The 22,406-nt window shown below is 39.7% G+C and overlaps 1 protein-coding gene and 1 long non-coding RNA gene across 9 annotated transcripts in view; one reads left to right on the top strand and one right to left on the bottom strand.

Annotated features, from left to right (window-relative positions):
• Nucleotides 1-22,406, top strand: part of LOC309342863 — a 159,071-nt gene that overhangs the window by 124,007 nt on the left and 12,658 nt on the right. The gene's annotated exons all lie outside the window — the stretch shown is intronic.
• FGFR2 (fibroblast growth factor receptor 2) overlaps nucleotides 8,699-22,406 on the bottom strand; it is a 141,699-nt gene continuing 127,991 nt past the window's right edge. For all 8 annotated transcript variants that reach the window (XM_081863653.1, XM_081863654.1, XM_081863658.1 and 5 more), the window contains 5 exons: nucleotides 18,908-19,030; nucleotides 17,412-17,482; nucleotides 15,678-15,815; nucleotides 13,662-13,767; nucleotides 8,699-10,520 (listed from right to left, as the gene is read on the bottom strand). In XM_081863653.1, the coding sequence (XP_081719779.1) occupies nucleotides 10,356-10,520; nucleotides 13,662-13,767; nucleotides 15,678-15,815; nucleotides 17,412-17,482; nucleotides 18,908-19,030 (603 nt within the window). In that variant the 3' untranslated portion in view covers nucleotides 8,699-10,355. The remainder of the gene's footprint in view (nucleotides 10,521-13,661; nucleotides 13,768-15,677; nucleotides 15,816-17,411; nucleotides 17,483-18,907; nucleotides 19,031-22,406) is intronic.

The following is a 22,406-nucleotide window of genomic DNA, read 5'->3' as shown; positions in this document are numbered from 1 at the left end:
GTTAGTAATTTCCACACATACATTTTCAGGGTTTCAGTGCTTTGTTCCACCCAGAGTGTTTCGGGTAAAAGGAATGTACTGTACACATTTTGTTGTTGTTGTTCCAGGCATGTTTTTTGTGTCCCAAGGACTCAGGACAACTCTTACTCCTGTGGATAGAGAGTGAGGTACTTCAAGCTCACACCCTCCAACATTTCTCTGATGAAAATAGGGGTGTGGTATTCAATTGTAGTAGTAATAATAATAATAATTTTATTATTTATGCCCTGCCCCTCTCACTAGGTTGCCCCAGCCACTCTGGGCAGCTTCCAACATATATAAAAACATAACGAAACATGAAACATTTTTTTTTAAAAAAACTTCCCCATACAGGGCTGCCCTCAACTGTCTTCTAAAGGTTGTATAGTTACTTACGTCTTTGGCTCAGAGATCACATAACTCCATACCCTCCAATATTTCTCTGATGAAAATAGGGTACAGAAAAATGGGACATTCCAAGGTCAAATCAGAAACTGGGATGGCTTCTGTAAATTTGGGACTGTCCCTGAAAAATAGGGACACTTGGAGAGCCTGCAAGCTGGTTTGTCAATCATCGCTTCCATCCAACTGGGAAGCAGTTTAAGCAGCAAATCCAACCTCCTACATGACTTGTAATCGAGCCAAATAGAGCCAGATTCTTTATCAAACCAGCAGAAATGCCATGGGGGCTCAGGCAAAGAGATTGCCTTCCCTCCTGACCAATGAGTGACTGGGCCAATGAAAAAGATGATCACGTGGCTACATAAATTCAGCCCATGGACCTAATATGGCCCAAGGGGCTGTTACTGGCAAACTTCACCCATTCACTAATCATGTAGTATCATTTGACATCACTTATAAATCTTTTTGATCTGCCCTGATATTTTCTGTGGCATTCCCAAGGGAAGACTTACAATTTTACATACCTTACACATTTTGTAAACATTTTACTTATTTCAGATACAATTTCCCCAAGACATGGAATACATTAAATTATGTAAAGTACATAACCCCTGCCAACCATAAGAGGCCTGGCCAGGTTTGAATCTGATGCAATTGGTTCCTCACTCCATGCTTTTCCACATGACAACGACTGTACCAATTCCCAGACCTTTCAAATACCTTCAGATTTGAATTATTAACATGCCACAGATTAAGAAACAAACCAGGCCTTTCCCTGCCAATCCTGCCTCATGTCTGTAACTGGGGAGCGGAGGAGGGGATAACGCACAGTCTTGTCTGCCCAGCCCCTTGTGTTACCTCAACTGCCATTTGTGCTACACTTAAGCCATAATTGGCACACCTGCTTCAATCCCAGCCCTCAGCCAAGCAGCTGTTAGAGCTGTGTTTTCATTGGGGTGGATGAGCAATTAAGAAGGTCAATGCACAGCTTTTGTCTGAGACTAAACCGCACACACACAAAGTTACTGTAGCCAAATGCTCATGCTTCTTGTGGTATATGAGCGCGTGATGACAATTCCCCACAGATTAGAACCCTTTTCTCATCCTAGCGAAACAGAGTGAGGTTCTGCGCATCCAGGAATGCATCTGTAAATATACTGCAGTGATGTCAGTGCTGAATCTGGTAATGTCTAAGGGTCAGATATGACAAAAACAATGCACTTTGCAGACCTACAGGCAAAAAGAAGGAAGAAGAAAATGTTCTCTTTCAGGCGCAGCTTCTTGTGACTTTCACTTCAGTAAGAAATAAAGTTTTTGTCCTGATTCACGTAGTGCTCGCAGGGTGAGGGAGGATGGTGAGGAGACGGGGGCCAGTGCTCAGGAACCAGAGCAGCAGGACCCACCACCAGAGCCAGAGGGGTCCCTGTCTCCCCAAACACAGCAAGCTCTGACGCATAGGGAGCAGCAGGAGGAATGCACTATGAGGCAGAGGCAGGCGAGGGCCCACAGCCCAGATTCCTAGCTGGCCAGGTGGGGCTCGCTAGCTCTGGGAGGAGGTGTGTGATTCCTCAGCTGAAGTAGGTTTGGAGCAGGTGAGGGTCTCATGCCTCATCAAACCCAGATGCTGCAATCAGCACGCAGAGTAGCAAAGCAGAGGTGCTGTGTCTGCTTAACTGCCCCTGTTGAGGGACCTTGGCTTGGATACTCCTGGACCTCTAAGGGACTGTGCTTTGGGTTCAACTCTGGACTGTATGCTGACTGCTGGACTTCAGACTTGGCTACTTGGATTGACCCTGGACTATTTTTCCTACCAGGTAGGCCAAGAGTTCAGAACACTAGGGCTGTTTCTCAACCAGAGGGGTGTATAAAGACCTTGTGTTCCAAAAAAGATGTACAATATAAGTACATAACAGACAATATTTTACTATAGTAGTGTGAAATGTTATGTTTGGAAGGTGACAAGACCGTACACAACTTATTATGTGATCTGTATGTCATCATGGATGAATTGTAGTTTGAAATTATCTCATGTCCATTAGCATGGAAGCTTACAAGGAACCCTTTTAATCACTGGCATTCAGTCCTCCAAGAGGCATTTTTGAAACTGATGTTTGAATCAACATGCCAAAGACGATTTTGAACAATTCACTTCTGAAATGTTTTGGTTGAAGTTTCTCCCTGTGTACCCCCAAAACAGGAAATCAGTGCCTGCACATCATCATTCTGATTTCACCCAAAGCTGGTTCCTATGTTCTTATGGCAATTAAAGCAAAGGAGCACAACAGACTGGATGTTGAAAGGGACGTAGGATGTGCCCAGAATCCAAAAGCTTATGACAAGCATGCAGAATCAATGGTTGCACTGATAATAATTAAAGCTGAATCCTAATTTAAAATTTCATGCTTATTTTTTGAAAATCTGAAAATTTCTTTTAAAATGACCAGTGCTTTGCTTTTGTTGTAAAGCTTCTTAAAAGTCATGTTTCAACCCTTTTGGAAATCCAAGTAAAATAATTAGAGGAGCCAGGTTTGAAGTGGGCTGTGAGATTTGTATGTTAGGATTTTTATCTGTGTGTTTGTTTTTAAAGAAAACAAGGTTGACAAGCACTAACCTCAGGTTTCTGCTCTCTGTGTGTCCCTAGCTAAAATCATGGATGTGCAAACAGGTTCTGTGTGCATGAATCCTTGGTCTGATTCAGCAGCTGCGGCTGCACATGCCTAGCTCTCTAAAAGGAGGAGGAATCACACTAAGAAACCATTTGGTAGAGACGCTGCAGTGGGAGGTGGGTGACTGAATTTCACTAAGTTTTACTCAAAGTAGACTTGCTTAAAATAATGGACCTAACTTAGTCCCATCCATTTATTTCAGTGGGTTTACTATGAACAAGCCTTAGTTGAATACAGTGGTACCTCGGGTTAAGAACTTAATTTGTTCTCGATGTCCGTTCTTAACCTGAAACTGTTCTTAACCTGAGGTACCACTTGAGCTAATGGGGCCTCCCGCTGCTGCTGCTGCTGCTGCCACCACACAATTTTTGTTCTCATCCTGAAGCAAAGTTCTTAACTCAAGGTACTATTTCTGGGCTAGTGGAGTCTGTAACCTGAGGTACCACTCTGCTCCCATGAAAAAACCTCACAAGTTTTTGAATTCCCTTATTATTTTTTGTATTCTTTCTGAACTTGCCTTTCCAAAAATGGTATAGTTGAAGGGGTGGGGGTGGGGAGAAGTCTTGCAATATTACCAGGAGTCCCTCAGCCAATATCAATTCCGTCTGTAGCCAGATGTTGCATATCCCTGTGTTGCTTCAGATGTCAGACAAAGCAGTTATCTATTCCTTTTGCCTAACACAGGCACACACATATATAAACACATACATTTCCATGGAGGGAAGGAGGGAAATGCTGTTGCAATCAAAATAACAAAAGACGTGTCTTTCTAAAAAGAGGGTGCACAAAATTGTTTACTTATGTAGCCATGTGGCTTTGCAGAACTTGCGAAATATCACTTTCTTGGCCTGAATTAACAGAAATCTGCCTTCTTCCAAGATAGAATATTGTATTAATAGCTGCTTCATTCAAACTGAAGAGGCAGCATCAAATCTACTCCTGTTGCTGCAGAGATGGAGATCTTGCTCTATGTCATTTCGCAGTTCTCCATACTCACTGAAACAGAATGATACATGTGAGGAACTCCACAGTGACTCTTAAGCATGAGCCTCATTATCTTGAATCGATCTTTGCTCTGCATCTGGAATAGCTGAAAGTTAAAGCCCTTTGCAAAGCTCATCTCCTGTGTAGCCCCACTTTGACCAAACCACCCTGAAGTTTGAAATGGATTCAAGAGGATCTGGAAACTATAGCCAAGTTGACTGATGGCACTTAATTGCATTCTGTGTTTCATAAATACTATACCGTAAATCTACTGATTGTCATGGAGAACAGGGTGATTAATGGGGGCCGCGGCTGTGTGCAGTTAGAGTTACAAAGAAATCTTGAAGATATGGAAGCCTTTGAGGACACATGTGTTCGAACGACTGATGCTTCATGCTAGGGCAAAGAGACTCTTGGGGCCAGCAGGTTTGGAAGGAGGAAGGGCCCTGAGAGTAGATATAGTAGATAGCAAACATAATGCATTTCTCTTCCTTCATATACTGTAGAAAGTCATGAGAAGCATTCAGTGTACTGGTTTGCACACAATGCTAAGTCATGGTTAACATTATCCATAGCTATGTCAACAATAGCTAACAAATTATGGTTAAAGCTTAGGCACCTGGCAGAAAACTTAAAACCTGGCTTATTTCTTCCCCCTCGTTCTCCTGTAAAAGGAGACACTGGCCAGGAAGAGCCACCCTTCACTCATGGCTCTATAGCTTTTGGGCAGTGACAGATTCTTAGCCATAAATAAGAAAGAATATGTTGTGACTGGTACTGAAATCAATTCAAAACCTGATAGCCAAGTGTGTGTGTGTGTGTGTGTGTGTGTGTGTGTGTGTGTGTGAATATGATTGAGTTTACAAAAATATGAGCATTGTCTCTTTTTTCAAGTTTCAAGTTTCATTTTCTACAGATCGGTTTCATTTGTTGTGAGACATTAGTGTTACATACAGTGTTAGGTTAGGAAGGAAAGTGGGGAAGAGGGGGAGGGGAGAGTGATGTGGGGTTAGGTGGCAAAGTTTCTATTCTTCTGCTTAATGTACGTGAGGGGTGTTGTGTCAGCGTCACTTGTGTGGGTTCTCTTACTATTCACTTGTATTTCTTTGGGGGTGAGAGTGGTTGGCAGTGGCCTAGGGTATGGTTGGTTGTCTTTCTTGTCTTTGGTTGGCTGTAATGAGATTTGTTTTTGTGTGTGAGTGGGGTGCGTGTGTGTTTGGATCAGGTTAGCCAGATTGATTCGTATGTTGTTGGCGGATTCTTGTTGTTGTCTTGTTGGGCTGTGTATGTGGCAAAGAGGAACCATACTGGGGTGAAGGCATCTTCTATTTGTCCCCGTGTCAGTTTCAATTTATTGGTTAGTTTTTCTAATAAGGCTGTTTCCCATACTACTTGATGCCAAGTATGTTTTGAAGATTTTATAAACTATGTGAGCCATATGTGTGTAGTTTGATCAAATCTCTCGCCCACTTTAAGCACAAAAATCACCCCCAATAATTAAAAATGAAGTGTAGTAGACCAATTCTGAATGGGAAGATGAGGTTGGGGTTAACTCTGACATTAGGAAGGAGAATGTGACTTGCCACAAGCACCAATTTTAAGATGTAAGAAAAGATGAGTCTGCTGGAGCAGCCCAATGGCCAATTGAGACCAGTGTCCTGTTCTGTTGTCAACCAGTTGCCTGTGGGAAACACGTAAACGGAACCTGAGTACAAGTGGTCTTCTGCACTGTGGTTTCCTACAACTGGCATTCATAAGCATTACTGCCTGTGACCATTGAGGCAGAGCATAGCCATCATGGCTAGTAGCCATTAATAGCCTTGACCTCTACGAATTTCTCCAATCTACTTTAAAAATCATATAAATTGGTGGTCATCATAGCTTCCTGTTGGAGCAATTTCCATAGTTTATGTGCTGTTTGAAGTACCTTAGTTTCACTGGATGTCCAGTTCTGCTGTTATGAGAAAAACTCTCTACCACTTTCTCCATAATTTTCATTAAAATTTTAACTTATCATTAAATTTAATTAATAATTTAATTTATCATAAAAAATTCAATGACACGTTATATTTTTACCACCATGCTGGAAGGGTTGTGATTTAAATTTTCTGCTGTAGGCATTGCAATGCCATGGACCACTGCAAGAACCCGTCTATGTTGAAAGTTTGACGAGAATTTCAAATCTCCTTGTTTCAAAATGCTTACCCTGCTCCTTCCTCATGTCCCAACAAATGCTGAAACAACAATATGCCACCATCGCACTGAATTTACTCCCTCCCAAATGGTCTTCTCTGGCTTTGCTCTCAGTTGTAACTGAGGAGACTTCTACTATCCTTTCCCTTCATGTTTATATAGCAGGATATCCAGATGGCATTGAATCTTGAACCCATAGCTCTTTCCACAATACCCTGGGACCATTTGGTGAAGCTAGCAGGCTACAAATAATAAAATGCTACCTGATCCCACTATGGGAAAAAACTATGTAATGATCCTAAAACAAATGTCTTCCATTGAGGTGAAATTTCTTGGCCCATTTCAGAATGATTTGGCCCCAAAATTACCGGTATTTGGTGCATCAATTTCAGAACAAACTCTTCTAAGCACACATTGCAAACTCCCTTAAATGATCCAAAAGTTGTTGTTCTTTGGAATCATTAGGCAGGGCTATTTTAATCAGTCAAGTGTTTGAAAGCTTTGTATCTGGGATACAAAGTATTGTATGAGGGCATGTGTGGGTGAGAACTAAGTTTATTGACTTTTAAGGAGGCCTGGAATGTATAATTTCACCATCCCTTGGTGTGGTTGTGAGTGATAGGCAAAAGGTTATCGCAGCTAACACTCAAAATGAAACTTACTACTGTGACTTTTAAAAGCTACAGTTCTATGCCCACATATGAAGGAGTTAGTCCCACTGAACTTACTGGAACTTATTTCTAAGTTATGTATGGGAGCAGCCTGCATGAACTTGTCAGAAGTCAGATTAGACAGCTCAAAAGCCTCTGATCTTTTTGCTAAAGGCCTCCGAAAACAATGTATTCTAAGATGCTGGAAGGACGTCTTGTTGATTTATTTTTTTTAAAAAAACCCACTAAATCTAATTTGCAAAAATCACTTGTTTTGTTTTTCTGGTTTTACAACCATTGCAGCTATAGCCATTCATGTTGGAAAAAATACTATTCAGTTGTCAAATTACATTAAGTAATTCACAGAATAACTCATAAAGTGCATTTAAATGCTTATGTTGCACTTAGTCCAGTGAATTCAATGCTGTGTACATGTCAAGTTCTCTATCTTCACAACAACCAAGAGAGGTAGGTTAAACCGATAGTGACCAAGCAAAAATTAGAATCTATGTCAGTCATGAAGTTCAATGGGTACCTTGAACAGGGATACTATCTGCCTGTATGTTAGCATCAAAATAAATGCTACTAGTAACTTTGAAGGCTTTAACACTCTATGCAACAAGCATGCACACACATGAGTTAATGAAAGGGAGAGAGGACATTTTCATGTTATAGATCCCAGCGGCAAACCTTTTGTGTGAATCAATAGCTTCATATTTGGCTTAAAGGCAACATGCCATATTGATTCCCAAAATAAGATGACTCTATAGCAAATGTTTGAAGTTTCCTTGAACACACTGACTCTGGGATGTAATGACATAGAATTGTGACATTGATGCTATTGTTTTTGTAAGTGTCCATAGCTCAGTATTTAGTTTCCAGTTTGTACATCTCTGTGGCAACAGAATTTGGGGCAGAAGGAAGCACTATATTCTACTGAATATAGACCTTTAACAAATAAAATAAAAATAAAATAAAATAAACTGCGCCAGAGAGAAATGTCTAGACGAAATATTGTATCTTGGCCACAACCCTCTTTGAAACGTGGTTCTTGGCAGGATGGAGTTTTCCATAAATTCTCACTTTTTCTTGTTTGAACAGATTATGCCATTGAATTCTCTAAAAGGGGGGCATGTGAAGGAGTTTGTGCTGCACTTAGCACTCTTCTAGCCCTTCCATGACCCCTTCATGACCTTTTCTGTTCCCGAGAGAACAAAAAAAAATTGAATTCTTTAAGCCCAGTGTAAAGCACTCCATTGCAGAGTCACTGGTACAATGCAGCTTTATAATCTTTTGCATTTTGGCCTTTTTGTATGGGGACAAACTTTGCTTGTCTTTTTGCTTACTATTAGCATTATTATTAACAATACTTGGTTGCCCTTTTCCAACTACAGTGGTACCTCGGGTTAAGAACTTAATTCATTCTGGAGGTTCCTTCTTAACCTGAAACTGTTCTTAACCTGAAGCACCACTTTAGCTAATGGGGCCTCCTGCTGCCGCCGCCGCCGCACGATTTCTGTGCTCATCCTGAAGCAAAGTTCTTAACCCGAGGTACTATTTCTGGGTTAGCGGCATCTGTAACCTGAAGCGTCTGTAACCCGGGGTACCACTGTACTGAAATAAATTGGGAATGGTCTGGAAATGACGTGTAATGGATTGTGCTGAATGTGAACAGTCATACATTAACAATAACTAACACAAACTAATGGGTGTTCATTCCATTTCTGGCTATATTATCGCAGAAAACCCGAAGCCATTTTGTAAGACACAAATGATTTAAAAAAATAAGATGCATGACATTTATTTTGTAATGTTAACATTAATATCCGTAGAAAGATTTTTATTGTCAGTACAAAAATTAACAGATTTTAATACTTTTTACCCCCTCCCCCCATTTTAAAAAACATGTAAAGTCGGTATGGATTGCATTCATATTGCATGGCTACACCAGCGTGAAAGGTGATTTGAATGTGAAAACATAATGCTTTAAATTCTGAAAGACAAGTTATAGAAATGCAGTAATATTTTTGGCCAGGCACCAGGGCTGACACCTGGTACAGCAGGATGGTTTGGAAAGCTGTAATGGAGCAAGAATAAAATAACCCCTCAGAAAGATGGTCAGATTCCAACATGAATTTCTGTAATTGCCATGATGACAACCTCGGTGCTCTCGTAGTACAAGAGGAGCCTCAAAAGCGTGTGTTTGATCAAAATATCCAAAAGCATTATTGGACGTTCAGCAAACATAGTTGCTAATCTGAAGCATGTACAGAAAGCTAAGAATTGAGGTTTAGGGCATTTAAAAATTGTAGAAGTTTAGACAAGCTAGAATACTATGGAATAAGTCTCAGACTTTTGGGTCATTCTACTGAGCAATTTAATTAAATGAACAGGGGTGGCCATCTAACTTTTTTGGATTTGAGGAGTTGTAAAGTGTGACAACCTAAACAGCTACACACCTGGCAATACAGGGAGCAAAATACTTTCTCATTAAAGGATACTTTTTTTATTTCTGAGAGTTTAGGCTGCAATCCTATACCTGCTGAACTCAAAGGGTAGACATGTATAGCATGTCACTGTTAAAAAAACAACCCAAATTAATCAAAACCTTAATTCCCAAAATTAGTTATATACCGTAAATATTTCTCTCTTTTTTTAAAAAAAGATCTGACAACTAGTAAAGTTTGAGCAATATATCTACTAGTTCTCTGTGCTGTCTGCATAGAAATGCCATTTAAATTACAAAATAACACAACCCTATAAAAGATTAATTGTTTTGTACATTACCAATTAATTAATAAATTAATGAGATAACAATTTTCCCTGAAAGCAAAGTATTTTTTCACCTTTAGGTGGTGATATTTTAAAAAAGAAAAGTTTTATGTATGAACAGCAATTACAGGTAGCTGTTTCTTTTTTTAAAAAAGGCTAATTTTGCTTGGTGAAGTGAGACATCCATTTTCAAATCAATACAAAAAATAATTCATTGTAAATATATATAATATATATTTATACATATTTGATTATATTTACATACATCCAGCACCTATATACTGCATTTGTGCTCTGTAAGTGTGTGCCAACATATATTTTCTCCAAATATTACAAAATAAACAAGGAAGGCTGACCCAACATTTGCCTCAAGTCCAACTGGTCCACTGAATGTAGAAAGTGTGTTGCGGTATCCAGACCTGTCAACTGGCATCCAAATATGGCCCGTAAAATTCTTCTTCTGAAAATTGTTTGGCATTCCAAAGTACACCACTTTTTCCCCTGGTGTGATCATAACACCTTTTGCCAATTTTTTGCTTTTGTTTTGGTCCCTACAATTCATATGTACAAACAAAAATCCTGTGTGTCTGAAGAAAGGCTCTTTTTTTTCACATGGTAGGTAGACATTCTTGTTTTCTTACTCCTTTGAGGAATAAAATAAGGGTTCTTTTCATGTTTTGACACTGCCGTTTATGTGCTGGTACTTAGGGAGGCAAGGTTCATAAGGCATCGGATCGGCAGAAAAAACAGAGTCATCACCTGAAGAACAGGAACTCCTTGTGTCTTGGTAGCTAGGTGAATACTGTTCCAGTGGTCCACTAAGATCTAGGTACTCCTGTAAGATAAATTCATACACGTATTTACTTTAGGAGTGTACACATTTACTTTTGTGGGGTGTGTGAATGTGTGTGCGTGTGAATAATATCACATTCATATAGAAACACAAACAAAAAAAACAGGCTGGCACCATTCAGCATTCAAAAGTAGATTTCTTGAATCAGTTCACATATCACAGTAAACCATGGTTAATAGCTCACTGTAAACATGTGTAAGAGGGCTCTCTCACTTTTCCTGATCTCACTGGCGCTCTGTACCCAAAGGGTTTTTCTTGGCTTACCGCTTGTGATTTGCTGGAAGCAAAACAAACCATGATACTTGGGTTTGGATGGAATGCAAAGCCATATATTGTGGGTCATTTCATCTGCATGCAAGCATGAAGGAGCCCTCTAGAGACCAAGCATGGTACAAACTACAGTTTACTCAAGATGTGCACACAGGGCCAGTGTCAGAACTAAGAATGTAGAAAATTGGGGATCAATCCCTACCCATCCATGATGATTTCTTTTGGGTTGCTGGCTTCATTTCTCAGCTAACTCAACTTTATATAGTAGATGTGAGGATAACACTGTAGGGAAAGAAGGCCTTAAGCTCTTTAGACGGAGAGTTGGGGGGGGGAGGGTAATACCTACTCATAAAACTAGAAGTCACCAGAGGAGTGTGAAAAAGGAGCGGGGGACCCAAACCAACAAAAAAGGGAATTCTGAGGCAGATGTGTCAGTTCCAAAAACATCAACTTCAACCACACCAGTTGAGACATATACTGTAGCCACATCAAAAGCAAACATTTTGCTTACGATGATAAAAACAAAATTTCACCCTACACAGAACTATTTTTTCCTCCCCAGCACATGGAAACAATTTGCAGAGAGAACGATCCTTTCTTTCCAATATCCATTTGGTTAAGCTGGCTATTTTGTATTTTATAATATCATATTTCAATTTACATGTGCTCAAGCAAGTAATACCCAAGTCACTGCAATACAGTACTCTAAGTATATTTTTTTGCTCACTGTAGTTGCTTCCACCAGCTTTTGTGGAACTCAATAAACTTAGCAATGATTTTGAGCAAGCCCCAATGAAATCAGAAGGAGCATGGCACTTTCATTCAATGAGTCTAACACAGAAAACCTTCCTAGTTGCTTGTGTCCTACATTTTCATAGCTGGGGAGGGGGGGGGCAAATAAGTGATTAAGCATAGGGACCTAGGATTCTTCTTGTTGACGGCAGAGTGACCAACTCTGTCTTGTCGCTGGAAAGCTGAACCAGAGCCACCAATGGAGACCTGGATTAATTATGTCTGTGACATAGCCATCTGGATTGTCTTAGCCAGAAGAGGACCATCAAGGGTGTGGTATGTCAAAAAGGGATAGGTTTGTGAAAGTTTGGTTTTTCTATTTCCCTTTCATATTATAAGGGAAAGCATACTTTGTATCCCCCAGTCTATTCAGCTCCTATATGGAAAGGCCTTTTGAAAGTGGGGCACAGGATATAAGGCATAGGATCCTTGCGTTAAGATGAATTTCCAAGTCCATGGGAGCTCACAATGTTACATTGGTGGATGCTTTGCTTGCTACTGTATTGTGCTTTGCTTTGTACAGTCTTGTAACAGCTACATTTCTGTGTCGTTTTATTTGTCATTTGTAAATGTTTAATGAAAATAAAATAAATCTTTAAAAAGAAGAGGAAGAGGAAAAAAAGAGCTATAGTGTCAGCTGAATCTGAAGCCAGGGCTATAGAAGTTCTTGAAACAACAGTTTTGGCAGGAGAATAAAGTTATTTTTTCTCCTTGAAATGCTGCTTCTCTTTCAACTTCTGCAGAGCAGCTGTATTCATTTAAATACCAATCGCTTCATTTGCTAAACCACAAGTTACAATTCTAAGATGTGAAAAATCAATTTTTAAAAGCTGGGCTGTGTGCGTGCGTGCGTGCGTGCATTTTTAACAAATTATGTGATTTCTCTTTTTTAAAAAAAACCAACAGTGAATGTTTTCCTATTAATACAGTGATGGTTAATTCAATGTAAAATAAACAGAAGCATGGCACACAGCAAAAAAAAAAACACTTCATAGTACACTTTTGATCTGATGTTACTTCCATATCTTGTAAGTACTCTTTCATGTCTGATCCCTGTGATCTCCGTGTCTATTTAGAGACAATATGAATCTATCGGTATGCACAGGCTAAAATTGTGGCGCCTCTACCATCAATGGCAAATAGCCCATTGACTTCAAAAGAAGTTGTCATTTCCTCAATATAAATTAGCATGACAGCTTTTAGGAAAAATATGGAGCGGGAAATTTCTACCACAAATGGAAGGAGAAAGCTATAGGGATACCCAGTGAAAGACTTTATCCATGTGATTCACACATATTCAACAGATCCATATATTCACTGAAGGATGGTTCAGTTGACGAATTTATGTGATAATCCTTACTTGGTTGTTAGCTTCAATATGTGGCTATAGTATGACCCCTAGATGTGGGGAAGTCCATGCAGCTCACAATTTACCATGGAAGACAATCCATGATAGCTGGTATTCAAGGGTGTACTACTTCAAAAATAAATACCAACCTGGGAAGAAACTCCATTTCAAATTAAAATGCAAGCCTAAGAAATTTTATAATTTGTGGGTTCAACAGAATCTCCAATACTGTTTCTCCTCTACAATACTTAACTGATCTTGGTGCTCTGTTCAGACTTCTATTTCTACTATACCTATATAAAAATCAGAATCAAACTGCAGTGCACTTTAACCCTGAAAAAGAACTCAGGATGGAATGGGGTGATTCTCACTGGCACGGATTAGAGGAAGAGATTAATACACTGAATGCACCTCTTTTAGTTTATCCATAGAAATTAATAGTTGTTTTTCAGATACTTGGACATGGTTGTAGTGTGGGCAAAACCAGTCCTCAGTGCTTTGTACTCTGTGAACAGGGATTCTACCAGGGAATGTGTGCAATGTTTATTGTGCATAACTTGTGCAAGTGCCCTTCACTGCTAGGGGCCTTGCAATGCACAAACTCTCCTTAACATACCTTGCAATAGGCATGTTCTCATTTAAGATGCTCCTTATAACAATGAAAGCATTTTGCTTGTTCTTTCAGAAGTTTAAAAAGCAAGCGCCTTACTCACCTCATTAGTTGTGAGAGTGAGGATCCGATCCAAGTCCTCCACAAGCTGCTTAAAAGTAGGTCTCTGGGAAGGCACAGCATGCCAGCAATCTCTCATCATCATGTAGCTGTGGAAGGCAGAATTTCATTGTGTTAATTAACTCAATGTGTGTATGTCAGGCATCTTCCATATTCACAATACTTCAGGGCTGTTCAGTTAAAGTCAGGGTGTGTTCACATGTTACAGTCTGGAGTATTTAAGATGCATGCATTATGAACGATGGTGATTTCCATTGATGCTTATTCGTATTCTACATATACAATTATTATTATTGTTGTTGTTGTTGTTGTTGTTATTATTATTATCATCATCATCATCATCATCATCATCATCATCATCCTTTGTAGCCTATGTTCTGTCTTTTGAAATAAAGCTCAAGGCAGCTCACAGGGGAGAATCTGAGTAACCATTATGTGAAGCATATACTAGGCAAACCAAGAATGGTTCTTGTGGAAATTATTTCACCATTTGTAAATATAAAAGTTCATTTGTTTGACAGTGTTTGCACTCTCAGCAGTTTTACTGTTTTGCTGATCAATTTAATATACAAATTTATTGCATTTCAGTGGTATTGTATCTTGCTTTAGGACTATTTTAGAATAAACAAACAAACCATTTGCCTAAAAACAAATGCCTCATGCTGATATCTAAAAGCCTGAGGGATTGGCCAAGGGGTATATTTCGGAGCATTGTTAAGCGACACAACTTCTCCCACCCCAGGCTCAGGCAATTTGTGAATCTGTATTTGAACCACAGTGCTGGAGCATTCATATAACTCCAAGAGGGCAATCCAAACCCAATATCGGCTGGGATTAGTGATTTTGAAATAGGTGGCTCTTCAACTGAATTACGACCATAAGTAAGTTGTTGTTGTCTAGTCGTGTCTGACTCTTTGTGACCCCATGGACCAGAGCACGCCAGGCACTCTTGTGTTCATGACTAAGTTAGGTTCATTAATTTCTATGGGTCTACTCTGAGTAAAACATAGTGGAATGCTACCTTAAGTTTCTTTAAAAAAAAAAGTGGTGAGGCTTCTCCATCCCCTATACTCTTCTCTCTTGCCAGTTGTATAGCCTGTTCCAACACTGGCTTTGTTCAGTCATACAGTCATACAGCTCCATTTCCAGCCCCACACTTGAGAATTACAGGATCACTATCCACACTCTTTCAAATACATTATATGGGGATGAGCTAGGACATTACTGGCATTAGACTGGGGCTATTTCATGCATAGCACTAAAGATAAAACATGTTCCTATAACTGACTGGAAGGCCCCACATATTGGGCCACAGCATATATATGAGCAGAAATCACATGTTCCACTGCTGGTTACTTGATGAATCTGTGAACCATATGCTGTGCTTAAAACAGGTCTGGAAAGCAACTTTGGGATGTATGAGACAGGTGCATGAGTAAAGAAAATACTTTAAATTAAAAAAAAGCCTGTGGGGTTTTCAGACCCTGTACAGTACTTCAGACAAGATATACTCTTGCATGATTCAAGTCAGATATTGTGTAAAGCCTGCTGTTGAGGGCCCAACGAGGAGGGCAGAGAAGAAAAATGGTTGTTGAGAGGGCATCAGCAGCACTGTGCTGAGGGCCCCTGAAGTCTGCAGCTGGACCTGGTCTAAGTGCAACTCAAACAAAAAGATCAACTTATTGAGGTGTACTTTTGGCAGGTCCACAACTGACTGCATAATTAAAACTTTCCCAAATCATACGCTTCCTGTTCATATTGCTAAAAATATGCAGTATCAGATATGTGATGGTTATCCTGGCTTTTAACAGCTGTGATGTGTATTTTCAGGACCCTCCCTGTTCCTGATTAGTTTAATCTCTTTCAATACTCATTTTTGAAGCTGCCCTGTGTGCACATGCATATAATGTTATAGTGCTCCCATTGTATCATATAAATATTGCTGATTACATTAGCACATCCCTCTTCAGCCCATGGCCCAGCAAGAAAGAGTTCTTACAGTTCACTGGTGCAATTGGCAGGTTTGTCCATTCTGTGTCCTTCTTTCAGCAACTTGAAGAGCTCTTCCACTGGAATTCCTGGATACGGTGACCCTCCTAAAGTGAAGATCTCCCACATTAGCACACCAAATGACCATCTAAAACAAGAAAGGGAATAAGAATGGGGCTGAATCAGATTTACTAAAGACAGCATAGAGACATCTACTTTTAGCTACCTACCTTATGATCTGAGCAGCAAAGTTGTTTAACACTACTTTCCTTGCTTGTTTTCCTCTTTCTGGCGGCAGATGAATAATGATAGCTATCCATCTACCTTGCCATTTTTTACCAATCCTGCAGAAACCAATAATCTACCCCACCTCCAAATATAAAAATCATTTTGTTTGAGGAAGTACTTCATGATGAAAACAAACAAAGAAAAACAGAGAAATGTTGGGGGTGACTCAGTTCTTTTGCTAAAAATTGAGCAGATCTGCTTCTGCAAACAACTTGGATGGAAAACCTCTGGGAATCATGCAGAAACTGCTCTGAGTGCTTTGGGCGAAGAGTATGGCAGGGCTAGCCAATGTGGTACCCTCCAGTTGAAGTACAACTCCCATCAGCCCCAGCCAATGTGGCCAATGGGCAGGAATGATGGAAGTAGTAGTCCAACAACATATGGAGGGAACCACGTTGACTGCCCCATAATAACACACACATAGGAGAGAGACAAAGAGACACAACCAGAACCACGGAATCATGGTATGTAAGTAGGGTCTGGCTGAATCTAATCCAAATATAAGCAACCTGTTCCATAGTTACAATCCAAACCATATTTGCTTGCAGATACGTCTCGACAATCCGTAAAGGCAGGACTGCGTAAGGCAATGGCATTTGTGTGTGATCTGCTGTCAGAGGCTGATGACAGACCAAAGGTTGCATGAATACAATAAATATGTGTATCAGACATTTGCATGGGATTCTGAAACAGGCGAGGACTAGCATAGGAAACAGACTGTTTTGACTATTTTGCTTCTTGTCCAAATGTACCTGCAATTCTGAGGAAACCCTTGCAGTCACCGATTTACGAACAATTAACAGCAACTCAAGTCTTAGTGTCTCCACGCTTTGGTTCAGAAAATGCTCCAACCAAACCATTTAAAACAATGCTTCAGAGCTGCACATCTGTAAAGAAGGTTCAAGGGAAGTAAACTTCCGCACTGGCAAGAGGAAGCCAGTGTTTTCTACCTTTCATGTGCTTTGAAGCCAGCCAGATTAGTAACAGAGCACTGGTCTGCAGTCTTCCAGAAAATCCTCACTTTCTAAAGCTACCACTTACTGGGGAATAAAACGGCAGTCACAGGTCTCAGGAAGTAAAGGAGGGGAAAATAATATAAAATCTACCAAAGTGAGGTCAACAATATTGCTGAAATAATGAGTCCATGAGGCAGCAATGATATTGAAAATATCCATTGCTTTCTTTGGTTCTGAAGTTTTCCATGGTAATTTTTAAAAAAACAAAAAAGCCTTTGCAAAAAAACAAAGCACAAAAAGCTTTTCTTTCCAGCTTTTTAACCTGCCAGAATAAAGGTGTCTGGCTTGTAGTAAATTAATTTACCTTGGTGGATCAAAGGTTGAGAGACATATTTTAATCTGTTGCATATATATTTCTATTACATGTAATTCAAGTACACTGGAAGAAGCTATAAATGAATAAAAAGATAAAAGTAAGGTTCTAAGATAAAGTTACTTACACATCACTTTGATGTGTGTAAACCCTGTCAAATAGAGCTTCTGGTGCCATCCACTTCACAGGCAGCCGACCCTGGACATAAAATAGAAAAGCAGCAACTGGTTATCTACTGATCATTAGTCAATTTCAGCAATGAATCTGGCAAAGATTAAGTCAAGCTGCAATACTAAATTTTGCTAAAGCAAATTAACAGTTCCATGAAACATTAGAAAACACAACCCCTCTTCCCTTAGTCTCCTGGCTCATTAACATAGTTGTGATTCTCATTAACTTCTATAGAATAAGAATTTTAAAATGTCTTATTCAGAATTGAAAGAATCAGAAAGTCAAGCTCTGCCACAGCTTCCACCCCACCAAGGCATCGTTCCCCAATCATCAGCACTCTGCAGAACCTGTATAATACAGGGAGCGCTTATTTTGCTGTATTCAAGCATAGTCAGGGGTAAAAAAAAATTAAAAAACCAAAATGTTGGAATATGCCCTTGTGCAGGTGGCAACCATTTTGCATGGGGATTCCATTCCTGGCCCCCACACGCACTGCATTAGCCTGCCCCTGTTCTGCCCTCTGCTAGGTCCAAAAGGACCCGGGCATCAGTGATTGTGTGTCAGTTGGACAAACACAAAATGGTCGCCGCCTGTTTAGCAGTTCCTCTCCTCAACCTTCTCAGTCAAATAGTCCTTCTCAGTGTCACATGCCCACAGACTGGATCTGTTCAATGCCTAAATGGGAGACCAATGGGAGACCACCGATGTAAAGAACCCTGATTTCTGTGCTGGAAAGAAGATGCAATATAAATGTACTAAATAAATAAGTTAACTAAAATGACAGCTGACCCAGAAATATGATTCATGTAAATGACCACGCAGGGGCATCTAGTATAATGTGCAAGAGAAGCCCCGCATGTTAGGCCTTTTCTATATAGATTTAATCACTACTTTGTATGCTAAGAGATCCTGTTGCTTTTTTAAAAACAACAACAGAATAAGCTGCTATCCACAGTGAGGGCATGCCATTTAAATGGGGAGTGCTTGTTATTTAACCAGCGGATTGCCAAGAATGTCATAAGCTTCTGCTGAAATGTGGGTAATAAAAGACTTCTACAAAACTAAAACCAAATGTTAGTAATTTCATAATGGATACATTCCACAAAATTATCCATTGATTACAAAAAGCCAAATTTATATTCATATTCGGTATCTAGCTAACAGTCAAAGAATGTGCTGCAAGTTTCATGGAGGCCATAAAACGAAAAAGGCTAAAGCTTATCCTTTAGAAAGCATCATGTAACACGTACTCTCCCAGCCGGTGTAAGCAGATAACCTTCCTTTCCTAGTAAAAAGGGGTTAGGAATCCTAACACACTTGCCTATTATTTTCATTTCTTTGATTAAAAGTTAGGCTGCTGTACAAGAAGTCCATTAGGAATACATTTGCCATACTTAAATGCACCAAGGAAAAAAGATACCGGATCAAGTGATAAGACTGCCATCCACTTACATTAGTAGTCTTTTTATAATAATCTATATTGTTGATGTCTCTGGCCAACCCGAAGTCAGCTATTTTCATGACGTTGTTTTCAGTTACCAAAACGTTCCTTGCTGCTAAATCTCGATGGATGCACTGGGAAATAAAATTTAAAATATGAATTCACAGAAGTGAGTACACGCATCCCATCTGCAACCCGATTCCCAACTTGATAAACCTTCAGCCATCAGAATTCACACTGCTTCATTCAGGTACACACAGTCAGGGACAGATGTGAAGGCTCAGAGAAAAATGGAATCATTCCAGAAAAAGTAGCCTCCCCCCCCCCGTTTTTAAAAAGCACTTCTCTCCACCCCCCCAAAAATGTAAAACATTCTTTTAAAATGATGAACGAAAGGAGACAAGGAGTTCATATACTTAGTCCCTCAAAACTAAAATGGTGTAACTCAAAGACTTTTGTCTTAAATTATGTACAGATCACTACAATTTGTTTATGCTGCGGACAAGCAAGTCCTGAGTACAAGCAGACAAGCAAGTCACTGAGAGTACACAACTCAAAAATGCAAGAGCAAGATGCATTTCTGCCTCTTGGAGGGCACTGCCATTGTGATCTTCCTTCGCTTGGCATAGTTGATGGATCTGTTTCTGTCCTCTGGACTATGCCTCAAAGGACTGGGAGTGGAAGGAAGTACAGAACAACATAATTTTGTGGCCATGCGATTCTTGCTGCTATAATCTGACCCTCCCCACAATTTCTCTCAGCTGTGTTTCTGCACCTGGGAAAAAAACATTGCTGGGAGACTTCAGAAAGGGTGAGGAGGTAGGGAATGCAGGTGGAAACTAAATGACATGTGGCAACCACTTGAAGGCAGGTTTTGTTTTAAAGCATAGAAAACAATTCCCATTGGCCAACTTTCTATACTTAAAACACATTTGTCAGAAGACAATTCACTCATGTTAAAGCTTTCTGGGAAGATGGTTTCAACATCCCTAAAAATAGTCAAGCAACATGTACCAAAGGCTCCAGAAATACTGTCATTTCTCCTAGGAAACCAGTCTAAAGTCTCCTGCCACTTAAAACCTGCTGATTTTATCTTTCGCCATTAAAGCACAGCTCTGCAATAGTATACAGTGATACCAAGTAATTATTTTCCACTGCTTTTATGAGAGCGTTTAAAATACGGCAAGATTGCAACCAAATCTTTCCCTTAGTGACTACTAGAGAAATCTCTAAGAAAATGCATTTGAAAACTCACAACTCCATTTTATGCTGCGAAGGGAGACCATCCTTCAACTGAATCAAATGTTTAAAACTGTACATTAAATTGCATCATACAGCTCCTGAAATAGCTTCTCAATGACTTCCACTATAAACCCCATTCGTATGGACTCAACAACTTCTAAGTTACATTAGAACAGGAATTCAAGTTAACATGTGGAGTCAGAGTGGCTACTTTTTGCAGAAGTATATAAAAGTAAAAACAACTATATTTTCTACCCCACCCCCCAAAAAAGGCTGAAATGTAGCACATTTGTGCCCTCTGAGATATCCAGCATACTAGCTGACTGGCATTTTGAAACCAAGTTACCAACTTTTGAAAAACTAACATTTTGTAGAAAACGTAAATAATGAAATTTGAAAGTGGTCTCCTACACCCTTAACCTTCTTTCCTCCCTTCACGTCAGCACCTTTTTGAAAATGCACAATTGACCTTTCTTGACTCAGAAAGGAAGTTCTGCCTGCTGATGGAAACCATAGCTTGCTTTAAGCTCTTCTGTCATTAGTAATAAGAGGCAGCAGGAGAAACATGTTGTGAAACTTTCTACTGGATTTTTTTTTCTCCTTTTGGTCCAGGATATCATACTTCCACAGTGCAACGCTACATGCTCTTATTGATGGGCTTTTTGAACAGGAATTATTCTTTGTCATGTTATTTCTTTTAACCAAATCTGAATCACAAGGTGCAGATCTGGCTTTGATCCACTAAAATAAAAACCCATAAAATAAAACATTGTAATAAAATTCCATCAACATCAAGATCTATATTAGAATTTATTGGAATGCCATTAAATTCCAAAAGAATAGTTACATCACAACAAAAACAGTGGTCCAGTTTGCACATTATAGTAATGTTTTGCTCCGCCCTTAATCTCACAGGGAAGGAACAAACTATGAACCTTGGCCGAGTGTCAAGTCAGAACTAGTGCTATGCCAGGCATTTTTTCCCGCATTCAAAAACTATCAAAAAGGGAGAGAAAATGTCAATGAAATTCACATGGTGGTGTGCAGAGGGTTTATGTCACCTTACTTTTGAGGTGGCCAAGACTGTGAATGGGCCTTTCTTTCATTCTACAAATCATTTTCAAAATGACAGTGGCAGATCTAGATTTCGGGGTCTCAAACTTCAACGGTGCCCTGGGCAACGCCAAAATCAGCATCTCCTTGCCTCTTATGCTCCGTTCTAAATCATGGTTGTGACACCCCCCTCTCCTGTGGGTCCAGTGGAATCAAACTAGCCATGCTCCCCTACATCCACCTCTGGGTTGCACAGTCTTGCTGGTGCAGCACATTACATGACTCACAGAAGCAGTAAGACCCTTTTAAACATTACAGTTTTTTTTCAATTCTAGAAAGCATTTTTCAATGATTTCTATCTATCCACCGCAGTCAAGCCGAAGGAGTATTAAAGGGGAGGAAGAGGGACTTTTCTTTCGCTTACCAGTCCCACAAGGCTGCGTGGTGATAAAAAGAAATAAACATTATTTCATTACAAGTTTAACTGCCTGGTAAAATCTGTTGCATTTGCATTTTTTTATTTAATGTCATGTTATAAAGATGACAACTGGACACACTGAATTTCTGTGTATTTCTGTTCCTGGATGGTAAGAACATCCTGAAAATATAAACTCTTATTATTTCTGCCCAAAGGAGCAAGTAAGGGTATGGGGAAGCTGGTGAAATGCCAATATTAAGCTGTTTAAAGAATCAGAATGTATTTCCCTTTTGTTTAGTTTCTCAGATGTGACTACTATCTGTTTAATGCCTTGCACTCTCAAAACCTTCCATTCTGCTGGTACATTTCCGTTCTTTTGGGGGTTGGCATTCATTCAAGGATGCGGTTTCTCCTTCTCTAGGGCAGAAGATTTGTGCATGCTTGGCAACTGCATTTCTCTATTTAAACAGCTGAAGTTGGCTTGCATGCCAAAAAGACAATGACCATGTTCCCACACGATGCTAAGCCATGGTTTGGCACTATGTGCACAAGCACAGCATCCAAAAAATGGAATGTCTGCCTGCAAAATTTAAATACAGACTGAAATATTTAGAAAATATTACTTCTGGTGTAACAAGCAACTCACATAAAGGAACGTTGATTAGCATGTGCTAGTACACAATGCTGTAGTCAACAACAAAGCCAATTATGTTCTGTCTGACTCAGTTACTAAGAAAGCTGGCCTTGCACCTCCACCATCGTCTATTAAGCAGAGGACTGCACTGTATTTACAGGCA

The sequence above is a fragment of the Podarcis erhardii genome (genome assembly GCF_964252035.2).
Source record: "Podarcis erhardii genome assembly, chromosome: 5".
Lineage (NCBI taxonomy): Eukaryota > Metazoa > Chordata > Lepidosauria > Squamata > Lacertidae > Podarcis > Podarcis erhardii.
This window is presented reverse-complemented; position numbering and strand designations above follow the sequence as displayed.